General features: G+C 41.4%; 2 protein-coding genes across 4 annotated transcripts in view; one reads left to right on the top strand and one right to left on the bottom strand.

Annotated features, from left to right (window-relative positions):
* Nucleotides 1-19,692, bottom strand: part of cep350 (centrosomal protein 350) — a 62,186-nt gene extending 42,494 nt beyond the window's left edge. For 2 of the 3 annotated variants that reach the window (XM_079689514.1, XM_079689512.1), the window contains exons 1-10: nucleotides 19,321-19,692; nucleotides 14,741-14,817; nucleotides 14,533-14,576; nucleotides 14,335-14,440; nucleotides 13,525-13,690; nucleotides 11,371-11,635; nucleotides 10,407-10,809; nucleotides 9,012-9,125; nucleotides 6,156-6,284; nucleotides 3,430-3,543 (exon numbers count right to left, since the gene is read on the bottom strand). In XM_079689514.1, the coding sequence (XP_079545640.1) occupies nucleotides 3,430-3,543; nucleotides 6,156-6,284; nucleotides 9,012-9,125; nucleotides 10,407-10,809; nucleotides 11,371-11,635; nucleotides 13,525-13,690; nucleotides 14,335-14,440; nucleotides 14,533-14,576; nucleotides 14,741-14,813 (1,414 nt within the window). In that variant the 5' untranslated portion in view covers nucleotides 14,814-14,817; nucleotides 19,321-19,692. Of the gene's footprint in view, nucleotides 1-3,429; nucleotides 3,544-6,155; nucleotides 6,285-9,011; nucleotides 9,126-10,406; nucleotides 10,810-11,370; nucleotides 11,636-13,524; nucleotides 13,691-14,334; nucleotides 14,441-14,532; nucleotides 14,577-14,740; nucleotides 14,818-17,509; nucleotides 17,824-19,320 lie in introns of those variants that run through there. The other variant, XM_079689513.1, reaches the window with a different exon arrangement.
* A 3,799-nt stretch (nucleotides 19,693-23,491) lies between these two features.
* Nucleotides 23,492-23,733, top strand: part of cacna1ea (calcium channel, voltage-dependent, R type, alpha 1E subunit a) — a 158,228-nt gene continuing 157,986 nt past the window's right edge. The window contains 1 exon segment of the mRNA XM_079651058.1: nucleotides 23,492-23,567. The gene's annotated coding sequence lies outside the window, so the exon portion shown is untranslated.

The raw sequence follows: 23,733 nt of genomic DNA on the forward strand, positions 1-23,733 counted from the left end.
AATATAACATGTTCAGTTTCAAAATATCTACAGTGAGCTGGAAGAAGATGTTTGGACCTTGCTTATAACTCTAACTAATAATAATAACGTGTGTGTGTCTAAATTCCTTCATTTTTAAACGAGCAGAAATCTATAAAATCATTTTGACTGTTTCCTGTCCATCTCTGATCTTCATCTTTGTCACATCTCTATCCTGTCTGCATCAACAAGTGACTGCAGCAGATTTATAATAAAAACAGCACAGCTAAAGACCCAGACTGAATGCTAAATGAGGCTTTGGGGGGGGGGGGGGGGGGCTTGCCATGGCAACTGTAATCTGTGCCCCAAATTGAACATTTACAGGATCTAATCCAGACAGTTTATAATTTTTTTTCCGATGATGGCTGCAGTGCGCCGCTGGAAATCAGGCCATGTCTCATTGTGCAGCCGACCAGGAGAGCCAGTCGGTCTCCATTCCTTCCGGTCAGTGGTAACCAGTACAGATGCAGCTGACTGTGTGTGTGTGTGTGTGTGTGTGTGTGTGTGTGTGTGTGTGTGTGTGTGTGTGTGTGTGTGTGTGTGTGTGTGTGTGTGTGTGTGTGTGTGTGTGTGTGTGTGTGTGTGTGTGTGTGTGTGTGTGTGTGTGTGTGTGTGTGTGTGTGTGTGTGTGTGTGTGTGTGTGTGTGTGTGTGTGTGTGTGTGTGTGTGTGTGTGTGTGTGTGTGACTCCACTAGAGTCCAACCAAAAACTCTTTATTTATTGATATTGTCTGGCAGTCTAGCTGTGGGTCCCAGACATGAACAGTCTCTATAAGTCTGGAGGTATTTCTTGTATCAGTTTTTAACCGTTCAACTACCGTCTAAATTACCAGATTAAAAGTTATACGAGTCTTAACATAGAAAGAAAGACAATACCTACGTTTTTTTAATTTATTTTTGTTTGATTCGGTTTGACTATTGTAAAGGCCTGTTTTCTTTGTTACCTGTGTGAAAAGTTTGTTATTATATTTTGAGCAAACCCATTTCACAATATCATCCAAACCATCGGAGGTGAAGCAACTCATCAACTGTGAGTAACACAAAAAATATGAAGGAAAGCAAAACACGTTAGAAATGTCTGTTTAAGGCGTCTAGTGGCTTGATGGAAAATAAGGAAGGAAGCCACGACAACATCTTCCAATTACATACTGTAGGTCTACTACAGGTAACAACACCTAAAGGTGGGGTAGGTAATTCACTTCAGAAACCCTTGTTGTTATATTCCATGGAATGCTCTTAACATCCAGATAGCAATGAATACATTAAATGCTTTGACAATAAATATATAAAAAAAAGTCATCTGTGGAAGCCGTGTCGCTGTAAAAAGCACGACCAATCATCCGAGCCGGCCCGGCTAAAGTAACTGGATGGCCTACCTGCCTGTCAGCCTTCCATCTGGGCACAAACTTATCTCGTGCCCTCATTGGTCATGTGCACGTTCGTGTGTGTTGGAGGAGGGGCTCTGTAAGGAAGTCTGAAGGAAGGGGCAGATTTATTTCGGCTGCATACTAGGGGTGCAACAACTAATCGACTTAATCGATTAAAATCGATGACCAAATTAGTTGCCAACTAATTCACTCGTCGATTTGTTGGTGACGTCATCACGTGTGTTTTACGCGCCGTTAAACTCCAACGTTATCGGTCTTTTTATCGGTACTGGAGACATTTAAAACGCATGTCTATGTATTATTGCTACAAAAACATTATATCACAGTTTTAGTGTCGCCAACTCCGTTCCTAATATGCAATAATTATACTACAAAATGTGTCTGATGTATTTTCGATCTTTCCAATCCAAACGAGAGATCTCCCTCTCCCCGGTCTGTGTGCGGGGGGGCGGGGCAGTTTACACACACGCGGCTGCAGCAACACACACACAGAGCAGATGGCGGAGAGAACTAAGCGCTCCGAGGTGTGGTTAACCTATACCCGTCTCGATGTGGACAATGCTCGTTACCAAACGTGCGATAAGAGTTTAGCATGTAAGGGCGGTAACACGAGCAGTTTGTCTAAACATTTATCAAAAGTGCACCACATCCAGACGGAGGAATGCACCGGGTTCCACTGTCTTTCTAGAAGCTCTGTAGCCTCGTCCACGAGTAACGTCTCCACGTCAGGTGTTATGTATGCTAGCAGCAACACACGGAGTTAACTACATTATACAAACATGGGTTAATGATTAGAGGTAACTGAGATATTTAGTTTGTTAAAGTTTCAGCTATTCTGTTCACAGTTTTGTCATCAGATTATTTAATACCATTTGTTAAAACATTGCTGTTTCTTTTTATGTGAAATATTATTTATTTAATTTGAAAAACCGTTAAGAGTAGCCTACCGTTAAAGGACAGGATCGATAAGCAGTATAAAAGTAATACTACAGTTAAAACCTTAACGATCAGATTAATCGTTTCATTCATCGATTATCAAATTAGTCGTTTGTTGCAGCCCTACTGCGTACTTTCAAATTCTAGCGCACTCGACCTGGTTTCTCCGTTCTTACCTACCCTACCTTTAATGCAGAATCAGCAAAACTGCACATATTTTATTTTATTATTCTGAGTATTTTGTCATAGTATACTGCTCGTAGTTTGTTGGTATGTAACAAATAAATGTGTTTATGTGTCGTATGTGAAAACTTACTTGGCAATAAATCTGATTCTGATTCTGATCGATTTGAGAGGCGACTGTTGGATAGCAAGAAGAGAGAACAGATGAAAGTAAAATGAGACGGGAGATGTCTGAACGAAGGGGGGTTGAAGGTAGACGTTGGTTTGCATGCAGGCGTGTAAATAATGCAGAGTAGACATTTTTGACATCTAGCTGACTCTTCAAACCGCAGCTGAAAGCTAATCACCTTTTCTATTTGTGTCACTTTCCTTCTACCTTTGGACACGTCGATGAGAGCGTGTGAAGCACTGCGTGAAGCCTTAAAGAGATGCAGTTACAGCAGAGGTGGCTGCGATAGGTTTAGTTATTAAAATTAGAGATGGACACCAAACAAAAAGAACTATTGGTGTGTGAACATCTGGAAAACTAGATGGTCATGAACCGAACCATCAGAACCAGTGACATTATTATCAAACATGTACCTGCAGAAGTGAGAAGGGACGCCTTGATGAATAAAATAAAGTATTAGCTGGGTGTGCTGCTGGGGTCCTGACATGGTCATATAAGACATAGTGAGTGTAGTGGTGTGTACAGAGGGAGAGAGTGAGTAGAGAGTGAGTGTAGATGTGTGTACAGAGGGAGAGAGTGAGTGTAGATGTGTGTACAGAGGGAGAGAGTGAGTAGAGAGTGAGTGTAGATGTGTGTACAGAGGGAGAGAGTGAGTAGAGAGTGAGTGTAGATGTGTGTACAGAGGGAGAGAGTGAGTGTCGTGGCGTGTAAAAGGGGTCAGAGGTCACTCTCCCACCTGCTCTGCTCAGTCTGTCAGCTGGCAGCTCCTCCTCTCGGGGCAGCTTGGGAACCGGACCCAGAACCATCTTCACCAGCTTCTGGCCGTCCCTCCACGACGCAGGGCTGATCACTGCAGAGAGACAACATTATTATTATTATTCTCAAGTCATTTGTATTTCCACACGTATATCTTTACTTTTTACATTTGAATGCTATTTTATTTCTATTTCAGAAATATTGTGTCTTAATTTTTCTTATGTTCATTGCCTTGTTTTTTATGCTGCTGCAACGCAAACATTTCCCAAATTGGGATCAATAAAGTATCTATCCATCTATCAGATAATATTAATAATACATTTACTTAAAAAAAAGGCAACTTTCCAGACTCTCAAGGTCTATATATAATATAATCAATCAATAAAAACAGAAAAACAGAGGGCGTGTGATGTCCTATCCTTTGTTTACATTAAAGGCCCGGACACACCAAGACGATTTTGGACGTCGATGGGCGTCACGCCGACGATGAGCCCTACTCAGATTGGTGTGTCCCGAAAACCCACCGATTCAACATGTCGAATCGGTGGGCAGTCGGCCAAAGGCTGTCGGCAAAAGAAATCACTCTGATTGGCTGTTCAGCTTAGCGAATCAGTGCATGAGATGCGTTACTATAGTTACTGCCCCAGCTACTAAACTATAATGGAAAGGCAGCATAAAGTGAGCCTGGTCTACCTAGGACTAACTATACCGTACTAAGCCGAGCGAGGCCCTGCAGTGGAAATGCGCGGATGCTGCTGGGGAAGAACGTTGCAATTCAATACAGTCCATGTTGACCTCATGACCGCATGGCAAGGCTCATATATGCAGACATGCCACCACAAGCAGCACAGACTCACTTCAACACATTCAAACGAGTGATTCAAGAAGGGAAAAGACACCATTTGATAAACGAGGTGCGCTGCTTTAGTGAGACTAATCTAAACGGTCACTTGATCTAAACCCAGTGATGTGGAAAACATGAAGACCGTGTAGTTTTTCAGAAGTTGCACGAACGTTATGAAACAAAAAGGACTTGTTTTTGCAGTTTGCCGAAATCCCCTCCAGTGCATGTTCTTCTTTAGAAACTATCTGGCAGACAAATGTGTTTTTGTATACACACTGCCATCCCTGCTGATCAGTTTGTCTCTGTGTGTGGAGAGAGTCAGATGTGTGGAGCTGCTTAAGAGTGTAGAAAACATTTAATATCAAATGTCTCTACATGGACTGATCCCACGGGCCATGAGACCGGTAAACACCTGAACTTTTGAAAGAACACTGTTGGAGTGACCTAAGCTGTTCATGGTCATATCTACACAGTAGCTATGAACACATGACGATAAAAGCCTTGCATCTTGAATCTAGAGCTATTCCACAATCCCCCAGAGAGAGGTCCCTGGTAATGAAGCTGTGCGTCCGCTCACCAAGCAGCTGTTTGTGCTGCAGACTGAACCTGGCCACAGATTTCAGTTATTTATAGAAAGCAGCCAGACTTCAGGGACGAGTACAAGAGTTGGAAGAAACCCAAAGCTGAAACCAGGAGAAAGCTCCGGCAGAGAAGAGATATCCATCTGCACTCAGCTTTGACGCTTTCCACAATTAAATCTGAATTATTTCTGAATGTTTCTTTTATACCAAAAACATATTTAGTTAAATCTGAATAATACAGTTTGTTGGCGTGGATATCTCTGCGGCGCAACAATGTTGGAAACGGTATTTTAACACATATACACTTTAGGAAATATTGTGCTCCTGCAAAAAGAGAGCTTTAGCTTGTGTTAACCAGAACGCTCTGCTCCATAGCTTCTCTTGGATAACTGGACTTAAACTCCCATTGTGCATTTTAAATTGAGTATGTAATAATCCATTCTTTACACAATTAATGTATATATATATAATATCCTGCTTTATTTATTTTGTTACTGTACATTTGTATTTCAACATGTATATTCTCTACTTTTTTTTAAATGCTATTTGTTTACATTTTAGATTGTTTATTTCAAGTCTTTTAATTTCTCTAATGTTCAGTGCCATGTGTTGTTATGCTGCTGCTGCAACGCAAACATGCCCCAAATTGGGATCAATAAAGTACTTCTTATCTTGTCATGTGTCCATTTGGGAGCATCTTTGTAAATATGTGTGTGTGTGTGTGTGTGTGTGTGTGTGTGTCAGCTGTGCAGAGTGACAGCAGTATGTGGCTGTGACTTTTCTATGCGTGTGTTACACAAACTGCATGTCACACATACTGAACATTTCTTTAGGGGATAAGAGTCCACACACACACACACACACACACACACACACACACACACACACACACACACACACACACACACACACACACACACACACACACACACACACACACACACACACACACACACACACACACACACACACACACACACACACACACACACACACACACACACACACACACACACACACACACACACACACACACACACACACATCTCTGCAGCATTTATGACATCATTAAAATTCAAATGAAAGACTTTATGGTAATTTGATGTTAAGCTTGTAATTTGCATTTGAACAAAGACAAGCACACTCAGAGAAGCAGCAGGGAACGTTCTAAGCCCAGTTAAAGCTCCACATGTTATGCTCTCATCGACCTGGGATCAATTCCTGCTAGATGGTTCCACTTAGTGAGCTTCCTTATTGTCTCAGACCTGAGGATTATAATACCTGGTTTGGCGGTTGTTTCAGAGGAAGGGGCCGCTCTGTGGACCTTCCTCACAGGTCTGGGGGGCCTCCTCTCTCTGGATCTGTCTGCTCTCTGTTCCTTCTGATGCTGCTGTCTGGACCTGGTGCTCTCTGGACACACAAGCAGACAATAAGCAACACAAACCGACTGATATTTCTTTATTCAACTAAAGAAAATTGCTGATGAGTTTTAGCTATCCGGCAAACGGTAAGACTGTCACTGACGGCACATTCGAGATGTCAAATAGACAAATACAACTTAGAAAAACAAGCCCTTGTATCTCTGATGTAATAAACCAAAACTAGAGAGGCACTGATCGATCGGCTACTGATCATATCCATTTTCTTCATGTCTAATTGAAACAGAAGTGGCACATTGTGGCAGCACAGCAGTGTGGAAGTTGAGAACGAGTGAAAAATACATGAAGCTTATTATCTGTAACACAACAAGGCGTCAGGAGTCATCTTAAAAACAAGGTTCTAATAGGTCTCATAACTTGGTGGGGTTTGGGAGAAAATGCAAGTTATTTCAAAGTGAATGTTTAATAATTAAGATACAATTTCATTTTCCACGTAAGAAAAGTGTTTAATTATATTGCACTGAATGAAAATTGGAACAAGCTAAATGTGGAACATGCAGCTCAGACTTAAATAACAACAAATCAATCGGTGCATCTCAACCAGAGACTTTGATTAAACACTGAGTTAATTTATGCAACACTCGTCTCTGGAAAACAGCTGATCCAATCTATCTAGACCTCGTACAGATCTATAACTCCATGCCATGCATTCAGTGCAATCAATAGTTTGCTAATGCATTTTAACAGTCAGCTCAATATACTCCAGGCCATAGGGTCCAAATCAAACTAGATAAAAGCTCGGGAACAAACAAGAACCAGAGCAGAGCAGAGTTACCGATCGCTCTGAGCCCAGGTGAAATCATAAACAGGGTTCCTGCAGGTTTCACCAACTCAAATGTAAGACTTTTTGAGACCACTTTGAATAGAATTTAAGACCCATTTCACGGCAAGAAAGTATGAAGGAAAGAAGGAATACGTAGTAAATGCATTCATGTTCAACATAAGAACGATGACTGAACATAACAGTACAGAACTGTGTGTGTGTGTGTGTGTGTGTGTGTGTGTGTGTGTGTGTGTGTGTGTGTGTGTGTGTGTGTGTGTGTGTGTGTGTGTGTGTGTGTGTGTGTGTGTGTGTGTGTGTGTGTGTGTGTGTGTGTGTGTGTGTGTGTGTGTGTGTGTGTGTGTAATAAATAACTCAGTTACCTCTAATCATTAACCCATGTTTGTATAATGTAGTTAACTCTGTGGGTTGCTGCTAGCATACATAACACCTGACGTGGAAACGTTCCTCGTGGATGAGGCTACAGAGCTGCTAGGAAGACAGTTGAACCCGGTGCATTCCTCCGTCTGGATCTGGAGCACTTTTGCTAAATGTTTAGACAAATTGCTCGTGTTACCGCCCTTACATGCTAAACTCCTATCGCACTTTTGGTAACGAGCATTGTCCACATCGAGACGGGTAAAGTTGAACCACACCTCGGAGCGCTTAGTTCTCTCCGCCATCTCCGCAGTGTGTGTGTTGCTGCATGTATCAGCCGCGTGTGTGTGTAAACAGCCCCGCCCCCCCACACACAGACAGGGGAGAGGGAGATCTCTCGTCTGGATTGGAAAGATCGAAAATACATCAGACAATTTTTTTTGTCTTTTTGCATATTAGAAACGAGTTAGTGACACTAAAACTGTGATATAATGTTTATGTAGCAATAATACATGACATATTTGTTCATGTCTCCAGTACCGATAAAAAGACCGATAACGTTGGAGCTTAACGGCGCGTAAAACACACATGATGACGTCACCAACGAATCGACGACTGAATTAATTGGCAACTAATTTGGTCATCGATTTTAATCGATTAAGTCGATTAGTTGTTGCACCCCTAGTGTGTGTGTGTGTGTGTGTGTGTGTGTGTGTGTGTGTGTGTGTGTGTGTGTGTGTGTCAGAGCTCTGCTGCCTTCATGCTGTTGTATGATTGGTGTTTAGCTACGGTATTTAGCGTCCACAGCACCTCCGCTTTTAGGTTTGACGTAGACCCAAAAGTCGCCCGGAGGTCCTCCCGATGATGTTGCGGGAGCTGCTGCACTAGCTAACGCTGCACTAGCTAACGCTGCACTAGCTAACGCTGCACTAGCTAACGCTGCACTAGCTAACGCTGCCTAGCTAACGCTGCCTAGCCAACGCTGCACTAGCTAACGCTGCATTAGCAAAAACAAACGCTAATTTATTTTGCAAAAGGTGCAGCGGGCTTCAAACACGTTCCCCTCCACTGGTTTCAACCAAGCACTAAATTAGATGTTTTTCAACCAAATACGGTTGAACTTACACTTCCCCATATTTATTTGTAAGTAGATTCAAAATACATGAGTTTCTGACTGCCGCTATCTGAAGCTTGGTTGCTAGGTTACTAGCTGGGTGTTCTCCGATAAGGGGCCGGGGGAAACAAAGTTAGTGATTACTGGTTCCATGTTGATTTATTTCAATACAGATTGTTGGGGGGAACTGAAAGGCTCTTACCGTACTGGTTACTTTGAAGCCCGGACATTTTCCCAAAACACATTTTAGGCGTAATCGAAACACAGAAGTACCTTTCAAATCCCATCCTCTTAAGACCTTCTAAATCACATTTAAGACCTTTTTAAGACCCCGCGGGAACCCTGATAAACATGTCCATGTTTTGAAGTGAAACAGTGACACCCTGACCATACCTGAAAATGTGAATGATTGTAATGAAAATAAAGTGTGTGTGTCCCGAGCTCACCAGCAAACTGTCGGGACAGGTCTCTGTATATTTCTCTGCTGAGGTTATGAAACTCCTCCTCCTTCCAGACTTTCCCATCAGGAGTCTGGATCTTCGTCTCAGTGCTGTTGAAACCTGGAAGTAAAGGCATTAAAGGTCACCTATTATACAAAATCCACTTCTTCATAGCCGCGTTCACACCGGAGTACTTTTCCCCTTTAGTTCCGTGAGTACCCCTTATGTCGCGTTCATACCAAAAAGAGTAATTAGTGCCGGGAACTTTTACCCCCATGTTTAGTGCCTGCTAGAGAGGTGGTACTATCCTGGGGGGAAAAGTGCCCCAGTTCTGATTGGCTGGGCGAATTGCAAACCACGCCCCATAAAACTCTTTTGTGAAGCCGCCATTGTATTTGTGGCATTAGCCCCGCGCAACAACTTCTTCATGTCTCTTCTACATCAACATGTGTCCCCTCTTCTCCATGTCTCTTCTACATCAACATGTGTCCCCTCTTCTTCATGTCTCTTCTACATCAACATGTGTCCCCTCTTCTCCATGTCTCTTCTACATTAACATGTGTCCCCTCTTCTCCATGTCTCTTCTACATCAACATGTGTCCCCTCTTCCTCATGTCTCTTCTACATCAACATGTGTCCCCTCTTCTTCATGTCTCTTCTACATCAACATGTGTCCCCTCTTCTTCATGTCTCTTCTACATCAACATGTGTCCCCTCTTCTTCATGTCTCTTCTACATCAACATGTGTCCCCTCTTCTTCATGTCTCTTCTACATCAACATGTGTCCCCTCTTCTTCATGTCTCTTCTACATCAACATGTGTCCCCTCTTCTTCATGTCTCTTCTACATCAACATGTGTCCCCTCTTCTTCATGTCTCTTCTACATCAACATGTGTCCCCTCTGTGGAAAGAGACTCTGAAAGTTTCAGGAACAAAGATTCTCTCTCTTTTTGATCCATTTCTATAAAAACCTGTCTGAAAATGAGCTGATCAGATTTTGGCCACTTGATGATGTCATAACGATGTTTTGTCTGGTGTAACCATTAGCCAATCAGCAACCAAGGTAACCCCCCCCCCCATTACCACCTGAATCTCCTCCTAGAGCACCATTGAGTTCTTTGTAACCAAATCTCTCTCAGAGGGGCGTGGGGAGGGGCTCCTTATTTTCATCTAAAGTAACAGACAGAGAATCAGCAGTTTGGAAACAGGGCTGAAACAGAGGGGATTATGGGTAATGCTGCAATGATCTGTTTGGTGTTTCAGCCAATCAGAGACAGGCTCTGTGTATATCTGAGACCTGTGAGGTATTGATGAGAAACAGTGTAACAGGGTAAGCTGTATTCCCCAAACTGTTAGATGCAGCAAAAGGTCAAACAAAGGATGTGAAATAGCTGCAGGTACCTTTGTATATCGGAGCCGGTGGAGCAGCTGCTACTTTCCGTATTATTTTGTGCATGTTGCTGGTGCCGGCGTTGTTGCTCCCCACAGCTTCTACGTCCGGCTGCTCCAGGTTGAACAGCAGCTTCTCTCTCTCTGCCGCCTCCTCCAGATGTTGCCTCTGCCTCCGGATACGCTCTTTGAGTTTCTCCAGCTTGTCGTCAGGCTGGTGCCGCCGGAGGTTCTCCAGCCGCTGAGAGGCTGATCCGGGGCTCGACGAGGGTGTGTTCTCCTCTCTTTGTGCGGATCCTGGAGCTAAACTCGGGCTCGACTCCTGTCCCTCCATGCCTGGTTGTGCTTTGGGAGTGTTGTCCTGCTCCCATGCAGACACTCTGACCCCCGCCGTCCTCATGGAGTCCAGGGCAGGCTGTTCGTAGAGGAAACAGAATCACTTTATTAGTCCCACAGAGGGGACATTTACATTGCTACAGCAAGAACAGAGCCAAAGACAGCTCAATGTTAACACACACACACACACACACACACACACACACACACACACACACACACACACACACACACACACACACACACACACACACACACACACACACACACACACACACACACACACACACACACACACACACACACACACACACACACACACACACACACACACACACACACACACACACACACACACACACACACACACACGACCTTATACATGTTGTGACCCCTTGTTAAAGAAACTGTTCATCTAAATTGAAGTACTATTGGATGTAAAGGGGAATGTGAGCAAATAACTAATAAAGAATACGTAAAACAAAAACAAAAAGATACAACAAATTATACAATTTACAAAATACACATTCTGTAACAGTTCTGAGGATTTAGCAGCCAAGTATATATATATAGCACAGTTACTGAGATATATATATATATTGCACATATTGCAGTTATTGACGGCATATATTTATTTTACTTTAGGGGTGTTGTCCTGCTCCCACGCAGAGACCCTGGCGGTCCTCATGGAGTCGAGGGCTGAGCGGTCGTTGAGGAATCGGACCTCCGTGCCCTCCAGAGCCGAGGAGCGAGTGCTGTCCTGGTCCCGGTCCGTCTGAGAGTCCCTGGTGTCTCTGTGGTAAACCATCTGGCTCAGCAGGGGGTCTGAGGGGGGATTGGAGGAGGAGGACTGAAGGCTGAAGGCCTCCAGCTGAGAGGGGGGGTTTGGTGGAGGGGTGGCCTCTCTGGAAACAAACCAGATTACACAGGGGATCAGGAAGGGGATCAAGACTTAGTTCACAGTGAGTGAGCAGAAGAGCTCATGTATGGGGGGTCAGAGACTGTGAGGAAGGAGGGACACATTCACTCAATATGTGGTTTTCATTCAACTATGAAACCTTTTAGAAACGTAGAACCAGAATGATTATAATAAAATGTGGATTTTAATTCTGTCACACTTCCCTCGCTAACGGGCATGAAGCAGAAAAGATTACTGATGGCACTATAAGTCAAACTAAAAACATATCATCCACTGAGTAGTGCATGTTCTGATTATAACGATATTAAAATAATGAGGGTTAATAACTAATATACATTTTCTACCATTTTTGGGGCAGAAGAAACAACATTTTTCTTAAAATGATTACCTTTCCATTTACAACATGTTGCTTCTATAAACACATTCAGTAAAAACCAAGCAGCATATCGTGTGTGTGTGTCGAGCCGTGTTTCTGGACATCTGGTGGATGTTAGTTTAATATTCAGCTCCGCTCTAAGCCTTTATCAACTCTTGAGAATATATTCACATTGAGATCCAGTAAATCTGTTACTCTGAGAGCAAACCAAGCAGGAAAAGGGTTGTGCTGTATCGTTGCTAACCACTCGGAGCTACTGAAGTGTCTGTGAGCCTTTCAGCTGCAGACATAAGGAGATGTCAGGAACACACGGTGTCTGAAGGGAAATCTTAAAGAGCATTTCAGGACTGAGTGGAAGAGCTCTCTTTGAACTGTGAAAATATATGAAACTTTGCTTCAGCGGGGTAAGGCCACATCGGAGCTCCCTCACGAATACCCAGGGGCACGGAGGAGGACGCTCACCCTCGAACATTTGTCATATGTTTACAAAAAACGATATATATGTTAAGACTTTTCTCGTGTTAATATAGACTATATTTAGGGTCGATATGTGTTGATCTCTGAGACCGGATATCGTTTTTTTTAGTAGTTAACGTGTGTCTCTTCCTTCCAGAGAGTCTGCAGCGGTGTGTGTCAGTCGGGACTTAAGCGCCACCCCCCCCCCCCCCCCCGGGTGCCTTTTGATACTTTTTAATAGCCTTAACTTTCGCAAAATTTATTTATCAACTTTGAATACTTTTTAAGACGCCGCGGACACCGTGTCATTATATATGTTATAATGTTTTTAAACGCACGTCGTCTGATTATATATTCATATGCCCCGTCCCCTAGAGTCTGTTGATCTCCAGATTAACAGCCGCATGAAAATAACAACGGTTGAACAGCATGTCCATGCACATGATTGTGTTTAAAGTTTACAGTCTGTTTGCCCGAGTGAACGCAAACCGAACCTTCTGAAAAATGAATCAATGCAACAAACAGTCGTCTGGTGACTAGTAGGTGACCTCAGGCTGTTTGCAGAGTGCAGTGTTTCCCACAGAATTTGATTCTATTTGTGGGGGCACCGCACCACACCCCCCCCCCCCAACGTTGTTGTTGCTCTGTGTTTCGTTGTTAATGAGTGAAACACACCGGAGTTGAGGATCTGTGGGGTTTATTCTCACAAAAATATAATTTAGGCATTTAGCAGACGCCTTGTTCCAAAGCGATTTACAATGACCGATTACAGGGACATTCTCCCTGGAGTAACCGAGGGCTAAGTGCCTTGCTCAAGGGCACACTAGTAGTGGTGTTCCAGGCAGGATTTGAACTCGCAACCTTCCGATCATCAGCCCACCTCACTATCCATTAAACCACCAAAAAAAAAAAAAAAAGGAATAATAATATTTTTTTATTTTTTCATGAGATCCATTTGTGGCGGACGATATTTCATTGTGGCAGCCCGCCACAAATAAATCAATGTATGGGAAACACTGGTGCATTTGAAGCGGAGTGTGTACCTGTAGGAGGCCAGCGGCTCCCTGAACTCCACGCTGTTGTTCCTCCGCACGTTGCTGTCCTGCGTGGCGTTCCTCAGCGGGCTGCGAGAGCTGCTCTTCTCCGGACTCTGCTGACTCCGCCCCCGACGCTTAGAAGACCCCGCGGTGACGTCAGCATGTTGTCCCTCTGGGAGAGAGACAGCAATGTTTAAAAAAGGTATTATTCAGAATCAGGATGTCTTAATTCGTCCCACAGAGGGGACATTGAGAGTGTTACAGGAAAAGTGACGAGCCAAAAATAGCGTTATATTAATTAATTAACATATTATACTTTAAACATATATTGCTGCTGCTATGCACTGTATATTGTTTACATTTGATATACGATTTTTCATTTAAACGTTAATTGTTCACACTTTTCCACTTTTTAAGTATTAGTATTTTAATGTTGAGCACACTGGTGCTGAAACAAAAATAATTTCCCAGTTTAGGATTAATAAAGTATCTATCTATTAAAGATAGAATTTAAAATGGACATAAATACACATCCAGGTGGACTACAAGCAGCCGTAACAGTATTTCTTTATTTCTTTAAATAGGTGTAGCATGTATTAAGTAGTGTGATAGCAGCCAGCTAACACTAATAAAAGTATATAGTGCACAGTCATTTAGTTAGAATTGATTACAGTAGTTGAATTGTCTAACTGCGAGATAACAGCCAGCAAAGTGTATAAATAAGGATATTGCACAACAGAGGTGCTGTGACGGAGCAGGAAGGAGCGCCGGAGGAAATGTAGAATTTGATCATAAAGACGTTTGGAAATGACTCACCTCTGCAGCGCACCGTCCTGGAGGATTTCTTCTTGGGGTCCATGACCGATTCCAGGAGAACACCTGAACCTGGAGCGGCTTCCAGGCGGTTTTCTATATGCCGCAACTAAAGAGGGAGAACACACATGTGAGCCTTATATGGCGGTGAAAGGGAGTCATCCTCCTCATCATTTGATATTCCACTGACTGTATACTTACAGCAGCTTTGGACTGAGATAAAGTCTTCCATGCAGTTGTCAGCTCTGAAGGTGAGGAAGAGAACGCATGATTTATTAAGTGGTAGAAAAACCCGATGTCATAAAAGAAATTCCCTCTCCGCTGAATTAGTTTTGGTAAATTGTTTTAACAATCCCTTTTATTGTAACTCGTTCCTGAGACATGTCACACGACTTGTTTACATACACACCTGTGCCAATAGTGTGATCAGTCAGCTGCTGAGCAGACACCTCCGGCCTCCTGCTGCTCCTCATCGCTCTCATTCACCTGGAGGCAAGTTTAAAGGGAGGCGGAGAGTGAGAAACGAGGAGAGTGAGAAACGAGGTCAAAGTCACACAAAAGTATGAACGTATATACTGTTGTTTCCTACATTGCATACTTTACACACAGACTGAACACAAAGGAAGTTACATTTCAGTTATCAGGCAACCAAAACAAGGAATAACACACACTGACAAAGAGCATACAGCACTTTAAAGAAAGACAGTTACTGTGACAAGAACCAGCTTTAAAGAGAGCGGTGTAAAAGCAGAGAGGTTATAGAAGCATGTTCCCATTATAAACACATGCAGTTATTCTGACAGCCTGTTGACATCAGATGAATGTCAACCTGTTCTTTAAAACCGGTTCCACAACAGCACATTCCTGTCAGTAAAGGAAGGTAAGCCGGACTGAAGGCATGTGATGTTTACTTAAAACACCTGGCTGCGCCTGTTGCCCTAATCCTGCTTAAGACCAACAATATTTGTGCTGTACATATAGTAAAGCCCCTGAGGGAAAGCTTTTATTTATGATATTTAGATGACATTTGATCGACCATTAAGCTAGACTACAGGTGTCTGGTGTTACTTAGTGTTTGGAAAATCCTGAATGTCCTCTTCCAATATGAGAGTCACATGCTAACAAAGGTATCAACTGTATCTGAGAACATGAGAGGATGTGTGATTACCTAGAAGAGCATCAGGACTGTTTGAGGCATATGATAGCTATGTGATTAACATGATGATTCAGCCTCTATGGAGAGAGACATATGACAAGCATGCTCATTTCTGACGTGGAGCTAATCTGAAGTAAACATTGAATACTGCTTTCTATTCCTCCATCTTGTGACTGAGTAACTCCCTCTCTTGGATATCAGCATGTGAAGGACACTGTTCAGGAACTAGTTGATGCTCTGTATGTGATGACTCCTTCCATTCTGGAGAGGATCACAGATACATGGATCCTGAGGTTGATGCTCAAGCCGGGACCAGGGAGATGTTTCTAACACTTAGGTACTGTTCTTATAAAAAGGTAATGACACAATGATGTTTTGTTCTGATGTGTTGACAACTTTTCTACATTAATCAGAAAACTTAGCCATGGATCTATTTGCAAACCTATCCTATCCGAGACACCTAGCTCAGGATGAGGGTTTTGAATTCATATGTAACACCCTGTGAGTCACGAGGAGTTGTTAAGAAGTCATGCCTTTACTCACAACCTTCACGTGACTCAGTCCTGAGGCGAGCATGACAGGCAAGAGAGCAAACAGGAGGGAAATGACACGTGTCAGGGAGGCGTGTGGACTAGTGCGTTGGTGTTGGGATCAGGGGGTCACAGGTTCAAACCCCACTGCAGTCAGCATGTCGTTGTGTCCCTGAGACACTTCACCCCAAATTGCTCCTGTGGGGATTGTCCACGGTATTGAGTATGTAAGTTGCTTTGGACAAAAGCATCTAGTAAGTGACATGTCATGGAGTGTAATGTGTCTATATGTCTGTGTCTTCATTAACAGATATTCAGAGTAACAACCCTCCCCATTAAAATGTGTGGCAGTACACTGTCTGATGGTCCTGGTTATAAACTCAAAGCAACAGTGGCATTTTATTGTGTTACAAAACCAGAATACTTAAACAATAGGTATTTCCTTTTATCTGAATACAAATGGGACTGAGACCAATAGAGGTGGGAGTAAAAGTACTAATAATGCAACGTAAAAATACACAGTTACAAGAAAGAGTTTGGTGTTTAAGTAAAAGTATTGAAGATGTAATGTTTTTACACAAAAAGTATTTAAACAACTTGTTAAATTCCTGCCATCTTTTTGTCAACCCATTCATTACTTAAATATTATTTTGGATAATTTAATCTACATCCAAACCTCTTATTTTAAAAGTCCACTAAGTACTCCACTACAACTCAGGGGTAAATGGTGTACTTCTACTCCACTAGTATTCCTACACTCTGGTACTTCTACTTTTACTCAAGTACAGGATCTGAGTACTTCTACTTTTACTCAAGTACAAGATCTGAGTACTTCTACTTTTACTCAAGTACAATAATCTGAGTACTTCTACTTTTACTCAAGTACAGGATCTGAGTACTTCTACTTTTACTCAAGTACAGGATCTGAGTACTTCTACTTTTACTCAAGTACAATAATCTGAGTACTTCTACTTTTACTCAAGTACAAGACCTGAGTACTTCTACTTTTACTCAAGTACAAGATCTGAGTACTTCTACTTTTACTCAAGTACAAGATCTGAGTACTTCTACTTTTACTTAAGTACAAGCTCTGAGTACTTCTACTTTTACTCAAGAACAATATCTGAGTATTTCTACTTTTACTACAGGATCTGAGTACTTCTACTTTTACTCAAGTACAAGAGCTGGGTACTTCTACTTTTACTCAAGTATAAGATGTGAGTACTTCTCCCACCTCTGACTAAAATCTTTGAGTAAATGTACTCAGGTACTTCCCCCCACTGGAGACCAATACCTATATCCAAGAGAAGCTAAAATGATGTACCGTTAAACTACTAACGTTATTGAATTCATACACGGAAGTAAGGCTTTCCTCAGTGTCAAGATAAGCTGACGTCAGATACTTTGGGTCAAAGTTGTGACTTGAACTGAAACCGCTAATATTAACTGAAACAACTTTCTTATTTAGTTAAAAGATGTGAGAGAGACTTACTTCCGAGATTAGCCTCCATTGCCAGCTTGTTTACAAACTTAAGTTGACATCCAGAAAGTCTACAAAGAGCTTCTTATAAGACTTCCACAGCGCGTAAAGGTCCTGTGTTGCTCTCGGTGTAAAACCATCCAATTCAGGCATTTAGAGCTAAGAAAGTTTGTCAACGAAAGTATTTTTAAATGTCAAACCCGTCCAAAAGAAGGTGAACTCATCAGCGACCAATCGGCATAATAATAAAGGTTGTTTGTAAAGGTTTAAGTAACATAAACACACTTATTGGAAAGCTATTCGGTCATTTCCACTAAAGCATAAACAAGCCGTGTCGAAACCAACATGGCAACATTTCTTCTTCGCTTACTGATTGGAGCGTTATTTTGCTGTTTCTTGCTCAGTGCTGCCACCTGTGGTTTAACGCTATACTATAAAAGCCCCCTCAATGCTACTGGTTTCCCAACGCAAGATGAAGAAGAAGCACCTTGCCATCTTTGACTTGAAATGGTTTGTATTGATTTGAACTGTATCCACCCTCACTGAAGTGAAGTAAATCGTGATTATATTCCTTTTACACCAACCTGACATTGCCTCTCTGTCGGCGGATAGCTCACTGAGAAGCCTACCTTCAATTCAGCAACTTCATATCGTCTTTATATATTTTTTTAACACACTTAAAACAGCTGGGTTCACACTGAAGCTACAACTGGACCTGAACTTGGGATATTGAAATTCTAGCTTTTAATGTTTAAAAAACAGTGATGGAAAGTCACTAAGAATATTTACTCAGGTATTGTGCTTAAGTCTTTTTGTTGACATTTGTACTTTACTTAAGTATTTCGTTTTAATACAACGTTATACTTTTACTGCACTACATTTCAGAGGCAAATATTTTACTTTTATATCCACTACACTTGTTTTAAAACTCACAACAACTGTGTACATATAAAACACATTACATGCTGATATGGTAAAATAATAGACGGTGTACAGTCTATATATTAAATGCAGTACTGTACTACTACAAAGTGGTTCAAGTATCTAAGTTAGGTTCACATTGACAAACTACAATATTAAAATGCTGTTACTTCGATAAAAACAGGAGACCATAATCATAATAAAATACATTCTGCAAAACGAGTACTTTTAATACTTGAAGTACACTTATCTGATGATTCTTCTCTACTTATTATTCTGAAATTGTGTCTGTTTAATTACTTTAAGTACAATTTAATGCTAATGTTTATGTACTTGAGTAACATTTAGCATTCAGGACTTTTAATTGCAATGGAGTATTTTTAAGACCATAGTATTTGTACTTTTACTGGAGTAAAGGATCTTAGTACTTCTTCCAAAAGTGCTGTATTGATGAATAATACATTATAAGAGTAGGCTTACTAGATGAAACAAAAACTAATGGCATTTTAACTTTCGAAGTGAAACTGGAGAAATTAACTGTGTCAAGGCTAAGACTATTACTCCCTGTCCAGGAATTAGTCGCCCAATACACACAAACATAACCATGATTAATCTACCTTTAGCTGCTAACTAACAAACAGACAGTAAGTTATTGTTTTCTAAACATCTAATAAATACTAAAAACAACCTCGACTTATCAATGATCGTTTTTAAGTTCCTAATTTTGCCTAAAACATGATGTCTGCAACACATTCCTGCCTCTGACTTCAGGATGACTTATTTAACAACGTCTCGCTCCAGGGATTAGTCGGAGCCGCTAACTCCGGACAGTTGACGTTAGCCGACAGGAAAGTCATGAATTAACTTAGCTGTTTTCTTCTTAAAAGAGGCAAAATACATACCTGTAATGAAAGGAACCGATGTATCTAGATGTCCAGATTCATGTTGCCGTCCTCATGATAATAAAATGATCATACAATCCAAACTTCTTCAGACTTCTTCTTCAGTTTCAGCTGTTTGCTAACGTTAGCATTAGCCGGCTAACGTTAGCAAACCAATGTTAGCTAACTAAGATAGCAACTTTTTCTAACGACATTCATCCATTGTTGTCGTGTCGGTGTGTGTCTGTGTAACAAAGTATCCAGATCCGCTTTGAGGTCCCTAAAGAGAAACGCCGCTCCCCGCCTCTGAGGTCTCTTTCCCGGGTTACTATGTTGATGTTTCTCAGAGAAACTGCTGGGTATCCAAGACGGGTCGGTAACCGAGGCCGAAATATCGCGAGAGTTTGACCACGTCGTCAACGCTCAGAAAGCCCCACCCCGTAAAATACACACACACTGGCCCTTTCTCATTTCTCTGATTTCCCCTCCTCGACTCCCCTCCTCGACTCGTTTCCTCGTGTCTTAGTCCCGCCCACAGGAGATGCGAGCGGAGGAGTCGAGGAGGGGAACCGAGGAGAGAGGAGGGGAAGCAACAGGCGGTTAGAGAAAAGAGAAATCCTCCATTAATGATGACATCCTCCATTAATGATGACAGGAGGCACAGCAGCACTGTCTGATGGACAGAACTGTGTTCATGATGACTTATATATTTACTTTTAATTCATTGACAGTGCGGTATAATGAGACAATAACAGGCACCAGATGCGGACACACACACACACACACACACACACACACACATATATTTAAAAATATATTTATATAAATATATATATTTATATATATATTTATATAAATATATACAATTTCAGATTTGACAGCACTCTCATAATAACGTAACACAATCAGAGAGTGGATATAGAGGAAACGAAATTACGGGCCAAAAGTTTCATTTACAAGTATTAAAAGTAAGCATAGGACACCAAACCAACTGAGACCTGTCTGTCCGCCGCATTTACGCCTTGTAGCCTACAACACGCACCTACACACTGTACAACACGCTCCTAAAGCATATCCTATCAGGATACAGCTGTTGTGTATTTTATTATGTGAAGCACTAAATGGTTTTAGAAAAATATTGATTCTTTGTTTGTAGAGTAATGTAGGCAGGGCCGTCCCTCCCTACAGGCCGATCATGCAGGCTGTATGGGGCCTCACATTGTGCAGGGGGCCTCGGCTTATGAGCTTGGCTTGTGTGCAGTTCTCAGCGCAATATATGTACAGGAGGAAGAGGGATAAACTGTCTGTCTAGTTGGCTTACATGACAGTTAAAGTTTACAGCCTACAAAACATGGAGCATTTTTTCCCCTTTTATTCATTTTTATGTCAATACACATTTCATGGTGATGCTCAGCCTCCCCCTTAACTCCTAACAGTCATCATCATGTCAACACAACACAGAGAAACACTGATAGAAATGTGTGTAGTTGTTGATACATTAGGCGCGTTCACACCGGAGTACTTTTTTTTTGCCCGTACTTCTCCCGTTTAGTTCCATTAGTGCCTGGAATTTTGCGTTCACACCAAAAAGAGAACTTAGTTCAGAAAACTTTTACCCCCTTTTTAGTGCCTGCTAGAGAGGTGGGACTGTCCTGGGGAGAAAAAAGTACCAATTTCGATTGGCTGGGCGAATTGCAAACCACGCCCCGTAAAACTCTGAAAAGTTTTGTGAAGCCGCCATTGTATTAGCATTAGCATTAGACCCGCGCACCAACGGAGAGAGAATAACTTATGGCCACAAAAAAACAAACATGGAGCGGTGGAGTGAGGTGTCGGCGTTCTGGCGATTTACTCGGAAGGGTTCAACTCCGGGGACTTCCGGTCGGGGACTTCGGGTGGCAGTATACGCCGTGAAGTGGTTTGCGGCCTGCCAGTAAACCCAAAGCAGAAGAAGAAGAAGTGACGTCAGCGGCTTCATTTGCCTAATCTTCCCTCAGGGAACTTATTCTGGTGTGAACGCGATCTGTACTTAGTTCCATGGGGGTACTATAAGTGCTGGCACTAGGGCACCTAACTACGGCAAAGTACTTGGTGTGAATGCGGCTATTGCTGACAGAGGGAACTGCATTTGAATACAGATTTAAGAAATCTGAGTTTTTGAGCATGTCATAAGCATGTTTTGTCTTGACTATATTACAACTATATTATAATAAAACAATATAGGATTTATATTATTGAATTGATTCTGATTATTAAGTAGTTTATTTGCATGAATTATATTGTAATCTTTTTGAGGCTAGTATTTGGCAGGAAATGCAGACGTATTCACCTGTAAACGCATACTGAACGACATACATGCACATTTTCCATTTACCTCACTGTATAAAAAAGTAACTGTGTTGATAACAATAATAAACAGGAATTATATTTGCAAAGTACTTTGTTTCCAAAACATTTTCACTCCTGTCGGTTGGTGGTGGGGGGCTCATCTCACAATGTCGCTTGGGGCCCCAAGTTGTTCAGGGACGGCCCTGAATGTAGGCCTGTTATACTGAGTGATATATACAGTATTATACACACTGCTCTGCTTTCTTTATGGACCTCACAGCTGTTCTCACTGGAAACATCGATAAATACATGATGATAATACCCCCAAAAATAATGCTTAATTTATAAAAGGTTTTATTTATTTAAAAAAAAGGTAAAATACACAGTAGTTGGAGAACAATTAATAATTTTTAAACGCAGCCTACCATACTGTAAAAATATATAGATTTTCACATAAAAACTCCGTATTCAAAAACTTTAAGTACAATACATCAATTGCATTGATAAAATGGATTATGCAGATAGGCCAATTTCAGAATAAGACATATAACTTTACTGGATAATAAATAATAATGCATTATAATGTACTTACATTTAATGTGGCAGCTTTTAAAGGTGGAGAAAAACGTTCTTTCAATATTCTACCAGGCACTTTAATATATATTAACACCACATGTTAAGATTTGTTAAGTTTATTTCTTATTGACAATCAGAATCTGGAAAGTTATTAGTAACTACTGTCATGAATAAAATACTATTTGTATCATAAATTAATATGAATAATAACACAATAAAAACAAATGCATTATATAAAAGTAATCTTGATTGTACCACATGTTTTTGAAAGTTTAAAGGGCCTTGAATTGTTGTAGAAGTAGAATCTTTTTGCAAATAATTTAGTTTTTTCTTAAAGATCCAACCGATAGAATAGACTAGAGTCCTTGCCTGTAACGAAATGATTTCAGACAGAGTACGGATTAGTTTCTCCACCAATACTCAACATTTCCCCACTCAGTATTTGTTTTAATGACATTCAATTATACAAACAAATAATTAAATTGTGCAAAAGTAAAAAATTAAACCCAACAATTTGACCAAAAACACCTTAATTCCTTGAGGGACCACTTTTTTCTTCTTCTGTGTTTTCTGTTCATAATGACCTCGGTTTTGAATTATTGTAATAAAAACTGTTTTTGTGTATTTTTTCTGATTCAGTATTGGTTCAATAAAGTACGAAAAACTGCGTCTCTATCAATACGTTTTCTACGCATGTACTGCCCCCTAGAGGCCTTGTTGTGTATCACACCCACACACTCGCATCCAAACTGCATTGTTTCCCCCATTACCTTGCACGGCACGCTCCAGTCAAAAATGAATCACCACAGCCCACTAACCCCGACTCCAGTTCATTTTTCATCATAAGATTATTGCTTCAATTTCTTCATGTGACTGATTTTTATTACCAGTCCCTATGGCAACAAATGGACTGCACATAGTAAAAAGAAAAACGGGAGAAATATTTCAGAGATTCAGGATGTTTGCTCACTGTTAAACAGATGAGTCATAAATGTATATCATATGTAGGTTTCCGGGTTATGCAGGATTGTTGATGTGCAGAAAGCAACAAGTAGGTCACCTGTAGAACTCACGTGGAGCTACACACCTGCGTACATTTCATTTCATTAACATTTCAAAAAAGGCATACAAAAGAGGGTTCAATTGTGTTTTCTGGAGTCTTTTCAATTAGAGATGTTGTAACTGGCAACTGCTCCAATTCCCCTGACTCCCCTCTGGATAATAACCTCTCTTTCTCCCCCTCCCCTCCTTTTCTTTCGGCACTTGCAGGGGGATGTAACGCCGGAGACGTCTTTCTATCTGCTGACACATTTCCTTCTTCTGTGGAAAGGTGTCCGACATGGAAAGGAGTTCTCTCTTTTTAGGTAAGAAACAGAGCGTGATTTATCTTTTTTCCAACAGGTGCATTGAGCTATCATGGCTTCTGTCGCAAACAGGGTGTGTGTGTGTGTGTGTGTGTGTGTGTGTGTGTGTGTGTGTGTGTGTGTGTGTGTGTGTGTGTGTGTGTGTGAAAACAGTGTGCAGAGTCTG

The sequence above is a fragment of the Notothenia rossii genome (assembly GCF_949606895.1).
Source record: "Notothenia rossii genome assembly, chromosome: 1".
Lineage (NCBI taxonomy): Eukaryota > Metazoa > Chordata > Actinopteri > Perciformes > Nototheniidae > Notothenia > Notothenia rossii.